We start from the raw sequence: 10,983 nt of genomic DNA on the forward strand, positions 1-10,983 counted from the left end.
AAAATTGAGTTCTTCTGCATCCTCCCTCTGGTTCTTCTCAGAAATTCCACCACTCCCAGTCAAAACCACCCAACCAGAACTGTGGGGAAAGGCTTTCCACTGTCAATCATGCTCATGTGTACGCTGCTCAATGTGCTAGTGGCGGAGAAACAACTTATCATTACAGGAAAGCTGTTTTCCAGCATGCTAACTGGGCTGGGCATTCAGGGCAGGCTCTGTGCTGTAGCACAGAGAAAGATGATGGGAGGGTGTGAAAAGTGCATACACAAGAGTGGTTGGCAGTGCTAAGAGCCTTCTCCTGGCTCTGACTGGTTGTTTCACCCTAAATGAAACACGTGGCAGCAGTTAAAGAACAGAATATCACTGAAACAGAAAATATTATGTGTAAAAGATTTAAGAAATACTGTAATAAATACAAAACACTTTACAGAAGTCTCACCTCTAATCAGATCTAATAATTTTTTTTATTGTTAATTGAATATTTTAGCATCTGCATTGACTAGATGCTGTTTTACCAGCCCCACTGCTGCTCTCTGATGGCAATGACTCAGGGTAGATGCGCAAAAATCTGGCTCTGCACAGTATAGTAAATTATATCAACAGCTTCATTCTTAACATTTATTTGTGTCACTGGGGGAAGTTTAAATGTTAAGCATAGACATGATTGGGTGATGCACTTAATGTGATAGTTTCTTGATTAATTGACATTACTATCTATATTGTTTTTCCATTTGTTACATAAATTTTCTTTCACAAAGTGATAAAGTCTGTTGTTTAAGAGCATTGAACCAAGTTTCACATTGTATCACTTTGCCTTTGTTGTAACTTATTTACTTTTGCCCATGTTTTATTAATAATTCACATTTATCAGTGGATCTGAGGCTCTGCATTGAAAATCTAATATTGTAGAGTTAGGAAATCATAAGAAGACTGTTTATTATTTGTAGGCACATCTGTAACACTCAAACACATATCTGCGCCACCATGGGAAATGATTATTTATTAAGCAAAGATATTTTTTGCGATGACTATGGACCACATTATAATCCTTATGTATTAAAGCGCATTTTACAATCATTATGATGTAAAAGTCGTTTTTTCCAAGAAACTGAGCTTTGTTTTAGTCAGCTGTAAGCCGTGTTCATCAAAAATAACAGAATAAACCTTTGAAATGTGTCACGAAACTACTTTATGTATTAGCTGCACTTTATTAATAGAATAATTAAAATAAATTACACCAGGTGATATTTATTGAAATGAATTTGTGTTCATAAAGAAAATCAGCAGAATTTGGACAGTTAACAAACGACGAGTGCATGTATTTCATAGTTTTATTAGTTTTACATCATTTATTTAAATCTTTACAGCACAAGATCATTAATGTTTGCATTTTAATACTTAAACATTCAAACACACTCTGGTGAAAGGGTTAAAAAAGAAGACTAAATGTGCCTACACAAGAAAACCAAAGTTGTCAGTCATCACATTTTATTGTCTACAACCAAGAACACACCGCTGTTGTCAGTTTTGATCAACCGTTAGGCAGCTAAGCTAACGCCACGTAGATAAGCTAACGCTGAAGCTATGTGGATAAATTTGGCCAGCTGATAGTTCCTTTAGATGGTTCACAGCTTATTTTATGCTGTGATGTGCAGTTATGTTATGTCTCAAACCACAACTATTTATAAAGACAGTTTTAAATCTAAAGCACGTACAGACTGCAAAGCTGAAGTAGTTAAAAATGCATGATGAGCATATCTTAACATTTACACGCTTTCGGGAGGCATTATGTAGTGTGAATTGACTTTTTCGTGAATATTGTGAGTCAGGAGAACATATTGGATCACACACTGCTGGATATGTTGAATCAGACGCTGCTGTTCCACCAAGGCTGCTGTTCTGTTTGCTTTTAAATAATGTTGAGGTATCAGCTTAGAGAAATTGGGCCGTTTTTTTTTTTTTAGGAACATTTCAAATGACAGAAATTTTAAATAAACCAGGTGACAAGTAGGTGCAACAGAAGTGAAATACTCCCTTGGTTCTTGTCAGTCGGAGATGTATTGTCTTAGTGGAGAACCTTTGTCTATCCTTGTGCTTGTTTTGTGACGTGGGACGGATCGGTACAGAACCCCTGGTACTTGCTGCTCCTCCTCTTCGTCAGAAGTGGCTCTGGTGGGATAGGGCTTCGGGAGAGGAGCCCCAGGACAGGCAGAGTAGGGTGGCAGCAGATTTCGAGGAAGAACAAGAGGTGCTAGGACACCAGATCCACTTGTGCCAGATCCGTTTAAGTAAGAATAGCCCCTCATTGTGTGAAGGGCATATGCAGGGATTAAAAATGGGTAAGAAGACTGGTGGTTGGCCACAGAGGAAGAGTCTCTGGTGCTCCAGTAGGGATTCCCTTGTAAGGATTGGTTATAGGTGCTGGGTTGGATGCTGCTGTGGGAATGGTGCTGCAGTTGGTTGCTTTGGCGACCTGTGTATGCCGTGGACTGAGACAGGCCAAAATGTAGCTTGATGGCCATCAATTCAGCACTAAGCCTGGTGTTTTCTTCTTTCAGAGCCATGAAATGCGACTCCAGTGCATAGTCATTTAACTTCCTCTTCTCCCGTGACCGTTTGGCTGCCTCATTGTTCTTGCGACGCTTCTCCCAATAGAGGGCATCCTTCTTTTCCTCGGGTATGAATTCCCTCTTGCGACGAGGTCCTTTGCGCACCAGATCACTTTCCACGTGGAAAACATTGCTGTCTTCACCTCTTTGGGAAGGAAAGGAAAGGGACTCCATGCTTAAGTTAAAAGAAACACAAAGAAGCGACCTAAAATGAAAGAGAAAAAAAAAGGAAAAATTACTTGCAGAGATGCACAGATTTGTCTCAAAGAATCCTAGAGAACTACGTGATAGAAATGTCAAAGTAAGCTGTCTAGTCAGTTTGTTCTCTGGGTAAGCCCCTACATCGGCCCTCCTCCCACAAACCGCACCCAATCTCCTGACAAAGTCTTTTCTGCAGAAAACAGTAACTTTACTTTTTAACTTATCAGACAAAATAGGAGCTGAAAAAAATGTATCTAATCAATGATGGTCTTGTGTCAGAAAAAATACTTTTCAAAAGGTAGATATACTTAAAGAGTGATAAACACATAATATGACAAATTAAGATATATACCTCAAATTTGAAATATTAATATGGCTGAATATGACAATGCTTTTGTGGTAAGTATCACATTTGTACTCACTGGCTTTTAATACAGTGAGAGATGAATTTGTTGAGTTTCTTTTATTTTAGTTTTTCTTTTATCTGTCTTATACTGTGTATTTTGTGTTAAGTTGGAGTTATTATTGCTCGTTGTTCTTAAATGTGCTATGTCAATAAATTTAATTTTATATCGAAGGGAATATGGTATTACTTTCCCTGGCATTAATAACCGACAGGCATGTTTCAACACTGACCACCCATGGCAGACAGAACTGTCTGACCAATATGATAACAATATTATCATCAAATTCCTGATAAGTTTGATAAGAACTTGATAAGAGGTTATAAAATACCTTCAGTGCCCTCTTACATTTTAACTTTGTGCACTTTAGTGCAAATGCTCATGCAAGCGACCAGCTGCTTGAACAATAATCTATGTACAGCAAAATTACTGAGTGTCAGAATGACCTCGTTGCGTTTAGGTACAGAATTATCTACCTGAAGTTGGAGTTGTCAAAATATCTTAGATTTAGAACTACCGCACGATAAACTACAGATGCGATCATGTGAAAAAGCTCTTCAGCTTTGCTGAAATCAAGATTATGAATCAGATTCAAACTTCAGCATCTGCAGCAATATTTTCCCACACCGTACACAACACAAATGTCTATCTCTTACTGACTAGTCACACAAATAAATAATAGAAAACAAAAAGATCAGTTCATTTGAATGCTGCAGTTAGTGGCGCGCCACCATGTTCATATTAAAAACCACCACTGTGACTCGTAATGTTATAACAGACATTGATAAAGAAAAAAATTATGATTTTTATAGACAAAACCTTAATAGGTTAAGAAAATAAATTCACAATAAAATTAGACGTGTACTGCGGTTTATCTTCTAATTCAATTAATTCCACAGAATCTCAATCTATAAAAACCTTTAAAACTGTGCATGCTTATTCTTAAAGTAGAACAGAGCTGACGTTTTTCAGCTCCTAACACCTACCACCACCACGGAGGTGCAGTGGCTGTACCTAAGCTCTGTCACTCAAAATCAACCTCTTCTGCTACCCTGACCCATTCTCACCTCCCACCTGTCTAGACCACTTGAAAAAATGTGACAGGAAACAGAAATTACTTCTTTCCTTACTTCTACTTTGCAAGTGTCAAAGGTTTATCGTAATTTGGGCTGCATCACTAGTGACCGACAGTAAAGTTGGAGTTATTCTAAAAAAGTAATTATGCATTTTAGGATTGTTGAAGCCAAGTCTTCAAACCTGAAACAAAACATTTGCGAGATGCAAAGGTTGCATCACGTGGTGAGATAATCATAAAAAGTTATATGGGATTAACATATTGTAAGATATGTTTATTACTCCACAGCATCAAGTGGTGAACAAAAGGGGCCTGGCAACAGAGGTTTTAGGAGTCCTGTATGAAATCTTGGTTTGCTCAAATTTATGAATAATGGACACAAAGTAGGATTGCCAAACAAGATACATACAATCCAGTTTCAGACAAAGTTTTCAGTAGCCACAAAGCTTTTGAGGAATCCAGAAAAGTGCATATGAAATAGTGTGATTGCTTATATTTATATGAACTGGGTTTGACCATAGGAGCAGACCCAGTTAAGATAATATCTAAGGTAAATCTGCACATTGTTTTGATTCTTACTTGATCTCTCTTTGTATTTCCATGGTCTTTCCCAAGGTTTTCTAGCCTGCTTTCTGCCTATCAATGGGATTTTAAAGGTTTCAGGTTGACCATAAGAAGAAAATATTACCAATTTCTGGCAAATTCTTGGTTATTAATATATATTCAAGTATGGCTTTGAGGGAAACCTTGCGAGATGAGTAGACAAGTTAAAACCACAGCGTTCACACTCCTCTGCATGCGATCACTAACAAATTTCTCCATTCAACACCATTACAGATGTACCTTTTAGCCTATGTGTTTTTCTCACACCTTTATACTTACAAAGTCATTTCAATCTAACATCATAGTCTCATTGTATGCTTGCAGCTAAATGTGACACCTCATGATGGAAGCTGTTACTCAGGATGTCACACATAAGTGCTTTCTTGGGAACAACGTATAGCAAAGTGCTACTTCAAATGGAAATGTAGTGTTTATTTTCAAACTACGTCTTTATTAAAATTATCTTAGTTTTGTTTTCTTGGCAGTTTTGCTCACCTTCTTCTTGTGAATTTGCATGCAAGTGTAACACAGTGGCAGATGCATCAAAGCCAGAGTTTAAAAGAGGCCCAGTGAAGCACCCTGTGTGTGGTGGCGAGAAAACACATCGGGTTAAAAATATTCAAACCTATGCCCAGCAACACTGCATACCCTGCATATGTGAGATATACTGCACACCTGCATATACACTACTGTGGGGCACTGACTGTTGTATATTTAAAAAGCAGCAACAGGAAAAGCGAGAACAATAATCACTCAGGGAGACACAGATGAAGAGAATATAAAAAAAAAGGGTTCCTGAGTGAAATCTCTCTTGAGGTCGAGCCTGCTCACCACCCCTGCTGCACCTGTTTCTTATTGACTAATTATAGCCAGCCTGCTTTTTAGTAAGGAACTTTCAAACTTCTTCTTTTGGTGTCTATCCGTTTTCATGCAATCTGCCATCTGTTGTTGTGTTGCTCTACGAGCTGCCAGTCATTGCTAAAATAACCTCTCATAGAGAAGCATTAGTCCTTCTGTTTGAAACGACTCTTCACCTAATTACACCCTGTTTGCGTTTGTTTTAAACCGTCATCGGTAAAATTCAAGTGAATAAATTCCCACTTGTGGGAATTAATCCACGCAGGTCAACCTCAATCGTTTGTTTTCTTTGTTTATGACGATCGCCGACAACGGCTAATAGCATTTATCCACAAATGTTGCATCTATGGATTATTTCCTTGGTTTGTAAAGTTTTCATATTTAAGATTTATTCAAGTCCCGAGTGGACAATTAATTTTTCAGCAAGTATGTGAATATTAAGACAAAGTTTTAAAAGTTAACAAGTAAAAAACAATCAACCATACCAAAAAGACATCAAATATAAATAGTACATAATCTGAAGAGCGCAGCAATGTATATCATTGTCGACTGACAGTTGCTACAAAAACATCAATGATATATGAAACGGAAATCAACCAGCAGTCAGGTATGAGTCCTCTATCTACCTTGTCCTACATTAAATAGAAATATTGCCGCAGGAACAAAGGAGTGCTTGTATATGTTGCTTTTCATGCAGAGAAGTCTGAGCCAGAAGCAGAAACTGGAACTCAGCATGTAAAGGGTGAGAGCTGTCAGCAAGATTGGCACTAGCTTTCCTGATGATCTATTAAACACTTTTGTAAATGTGCGTTGTTCAACTCCTAAGATATGTATTACTCTGCTAAGTGCATTTTTTTACCTAATACTAAGATCTCCAAATCAACAGAGGAGAGAAAATGTCGGCACAGATTCAATATATGATCTATAAAATAAGGTAAAAGGGGCCTGACACCGGAGCCTTGAGAAAACCTGTATGTAATCTTTGTTTTTCAGTTTCATTTTTCAGGCCTGTTTTTCAGTTTTCACAAAATATTCCAACAAACCAGTTCTTTTGTGTGTGTAAACACTTAATCCCACTTATTTTACATTCAGGGTTATCTTATACTTAGAACAAACAGCTTTCTATATAGTAACTTTTTATTTTTTTTTTCACAGCTCTTAAACGAATCAGTTTGTTGTTGTTATTACAGGATGACTAATTCTTTTTAAAATCTATTTTACAAACTAATGACCTAATATGCTAACTGTAAATTCTTAATTTGTTTTCTGAGTCCTAAAACACTGCAGCTTTCTTGATATTAACCATGAAAAGTTTCAGACATGTGCCTGCACACTCAAAGTTCATAAACAGACACAAACAACCTTATAGAAACCCACATTCACTATCACTATCTATTAAATGATGATGAAATGATGACTTAGTCGCTAAACGAAATTCTTCTCAAAAATCGCCAGACATGAAATTTGGAAAAATTAAACTGAATGACATACCTTACAAAGAGAAAGAATTAATTTAATAAAGTTTGATCTATTTTGTAGCAACACGTACAGCTTGTGCAAAGCAACCCAGATGAAGAGTATTGTGATTATGCCTATGGTGAAACCCAGAGAGTGTACCATCATGCCGTGGGATAAATATTCTGTAAAATTGGCAGGAAGGCTCGCTTATTTAAGTAGAAGCATCAAATACGGCAAACATAAAACGTTTGGCTTTAATTATGAAGATTCAAGTCACGTCAGTTTATTAACACTGGCTTAAAGTACAAGAAGAGTTTTGAATCTACTTTTAAAGACATTTAGACACGAGGCCTTTCACTGATCCACGGGGAATGCGCTCCGTTTCATCGGACCACAAAAGCCAGCTTCCCCTGACGACGGCAAACGGGTAAAACGAATAACCTGTGGACCTGAGTAATCTACATAAAATAAATAGTTAATATATATCTCTTACTACAAACTGCTGTTTATCTTAGGAAGTCTAAGTTTGATTTGGTCCTGTAGTTTTTGGTAACATGTGGATCAGCAGTGTTGTTCTTCAGACGTGACCATCTTAAGTGCAGCAGGGACAATTCCAGAGACAAGGGAACAATTAACAATCTCTAATATCTCAGGTGCTAAGAAGTTAAATGTAACTTTTAAAAAAACTTTTTTTTAACATTCAGACATAGCATTCACTTTTAAAGTTGTGAAGAAACTTGAAATTGACTGTGCACAACTCTGATGGCGCAGCGCTCGCCCCCTCCCTGGTCTTTCTTATTCCAGGCAGCTGTGGACGGCTATTTCCTGCTGGGTGGGTTTAGGTTCTCTTACAGTTACTGCTCTCCTAATCTTTATCTTCAGAAAGTATTTTATGACAGGGACTGTGGGCACAACGTAAGGGGAACACTGAATTTCAAAATATGTAGCATCCAAACAACTATGAAAAGATTTTGTATGAATGCAGCTGGGGTCAAACAATGGCGCGTACTCAATATGGAACTAAAACAATATCCTAACATCAACCAGTCTAAAAATAAATGCAAAGCTGTGTTACTCACATTGTGCAGGGAAGAAGGGAATTAACACAAATATGAGTTTTTTCCTTACTTTCTTTTGTGTTACTATTACCATTATTGGTAGCTTATTATTGTTATCTTACTAAGACTATAATCATTATTTTTTTCCCTCTCTGCTTTTCTAAACTTTATTTATTGGTATATTTATTGACTCTAGCACGGTATATTAAACGAGCACATTACATGGTTTTAATTACTAATTTTTGATCAATATTGAGTCGATAGGTAATATATTTCATTAAATTGAGATAAGGGGTAGTATTAAATAAGTGTTTCTTTCCTCCTGGTTGTTTTCAAAAGAAAAAATAGTGGTAAACAAATTATGCTATTCTTGGTTATGTATGCACATGTTTTCCCTGTCCTGTTGATTGCTTGTTTTCTTGTTTTTAAAAACCTGTTTGAAATGAACAAATAAAATTTATTTAATTTAACAAATTAGCACAAATACCTACTCCACGCATGCACACCCCCACACACACCCACACATGCCCACACCTGTCCATACTCAGGAATCCATGCAAATAATAAAAAAGGCTGAAGGTCATACGAACAGTTTCATATTTAACAAGTGCAACTTGTTTACTTCGATGCTAGATGCAAACCCTAAAACCAATCAAACAGTTATTATGCCATGTTGTAGTCAAGCAGATTTTCTATGAGGTATGCTCGATTATAGTGGCATGACGTGAAAAGAAAGCTTGAGGTAATTTTTTGATTGTTTCAGAAAAGGCGTAACTGCAAGTTGTGAAGCAGGTACAAAGTTCACTTTTGAATACATTCCGTATTTTTATCAGTAAATAAACACAAAAGCTTGTTTTCACTTTGACATGTGTTTTTCATACACTGGAAAAAGCTAAATAAAATTCAAAAGCATTCTGAAACATTGTAAAATAAAGAACACTTAAGGGGTTGAACACAAAATTTTTATGTTTACCAATCAGGAAGACAGGGAGTAGGTTTAACATTGGCTAAATTCAGCTTTATTGTCACAAAATAGATAGGAAATTAAGACCACGCATGTGGATATCAGTAAAAGTACTTTATGAATCACTGACAAACTGTAGGAGTTGAGATTTCCCATATTGAAAACTTTTTTTTTTTTATCTATAATGCCATCACGTTGAGACGAGCCTTTCTGTAGGGTCTTACATAACGGATGTGCAACTCAAGCACAAAAATATATTAACACATGTGAATGTTGCAGCTTCCTGCTTATTGCAATGCTGTAAATGCCATCTTGTCTAAGCCACTGATTTTCACCTCTTTCTCGTCATCTTTACTGCATTCCAGAGTTGAACGTTTAGACTTCATAAGGAAGTGCATTTGAAAACGTCGAAAAAGACTAATTTAATTTGGTGATCAGGAACCTGTACTTGTTTAATACACCTCAAACAGTGTCACTTTTTTTTAAATTGACTGCTCTACATGCAGCAGCGAGTTAATTAATCAAGAAATAAATGCACTATCAACTACACTGATGCAGTAATTAATACGCTATCAACAGCCATTTGTTAACTCCTTAATGAATCATTTATTCACACGGTACTGTATAGTAAATTAAATTATTATGCATTGAGATTGTTTTATACTTTTTATCACCACATGAAACAATGTAAAGGAAATTTTGCAGTCTGCGATTATGTTTAGTTCAAATTCAAACGACTGTCACTGAATGCATCATAAAGATCCACTCTGTACCGTTAATTTTTTTTTTTAATTATTAAATTCTTCTATGCACTTTTTGAGAAAGTTTGTAAAAAAACCCCAAAAAACAGGTTAAATAATTCAGAACTAAAAAAACGTCTCTGTATATTTACTTAAATACAAACACGTTGCTTATGCGTAATCTTTTTTTAAGCACAGAGACACTTCCTTTCTTGAAAGCCCTTGAATAATGAATAGTCACTTTTATGTAATATGTTATCATTAGAAAATCCATTTTATTTTGAAGATCCAATGTTATGAGTAACTTAACCCACTTAAATCCACTTTTGACTGAACACGAGAAAAGACATTTTCAATTCGCTGAGCTGACTTGGGTTTTCTCAGCTTGTGTCAATGTAGTGAGATGCAATCACCACAATTTAATGTTCACAAATACATAAAAACGTCTGATATTTAGTCACTAACACTTTAACCATTTCCTTCCCCAAATCTACGTCTTACATGAGCAGAACAGTGGCCTTACCTTCAGACTCCAAACTCCAGTGAACCCAAGCTGCTGGTGAACCCGTAGCAAAGTCGTGGTGTCGCTAAGCATAAAAGTGTAAGTTAGACCCCTAACTCTGCTGTGAGGCTGTATCAGGTGAAAATGCTCATGAGAACCTGAGGGGATATCGCAGCAACTTGCTTCTCACCTCTTTCTCTCTGCCTTTGTGTTGTTTTCCTGTATTTAAGTCTGACTGTCCACCTCTGTTGTCAATTGAAAGCGACTGACTCCCCCCTTGATCATAACCGTGTTGTGGTATCAGTGGCTTGCCAACACATGGGGTCTTCCCTCTGCAACACTGCTGCTGATTTTCAAATACATTTCATGTATTGTAAGATAAAACTGCATGAGTTCAATATTACGTTGCTCTTCAGATAAGCACATTGTCACATCGCTCTGTGAACTGCAGCATGTTAATTTAGTAGCTCTGTCGGACGACTTCACACTTCAGATTCTGACCTGACTCGTC

The 10,983-nt window shown here is 36.8% G+C and overlaps 1 protein-coding gene across 1 annotated transcript; it reads right to left on the reverse strand.

Moving 5' to 3' along the window:
* Positions 1-1,375: 1,375 nt before the first annotated feature.
* Positions 1,376-10,689, reverse strand: LOC111609769. Its single transcript, XM_023340123.1, has 3 exons — positions 10,663-10,689; positions 10,494-10,557; positions 1,376-2,814 (listed from the first exon to the last, which is right to left on the reverse strand). Exon 3 carries the CDS (start codon positions 2,781-2,783, stop codon positions 2,046-2,048), a length of 738 nt encoding a protein of 245 aa, XP_023195891.1. The 5' UTR covers positions 2,784-2,814; positions 10,494-10,557; positions 10,663-10,689; the 3' UTR covers positions 1,376-2,045.
* Between the last annotated feature and the right edge of the window lie 294 nt (positions 10,690-10,983).

This window comes from Xiphophorus maculatus, chromosome 9 (assembly GCF_002775205.1).
Source record: "Xiphophorus maculatus strain JP 163 A chromosome 9, X_maculatus-5.0-male, whole genome shotgun sequence".
NCBI classification, from domain to species: domain Eukaryota; kingdom Metazoa; phylum Chordata; class Actinopteri; order Cyprinodontiformes; family Poeciliidae; genus Xiphophorus; species Xiphophorus maculatus.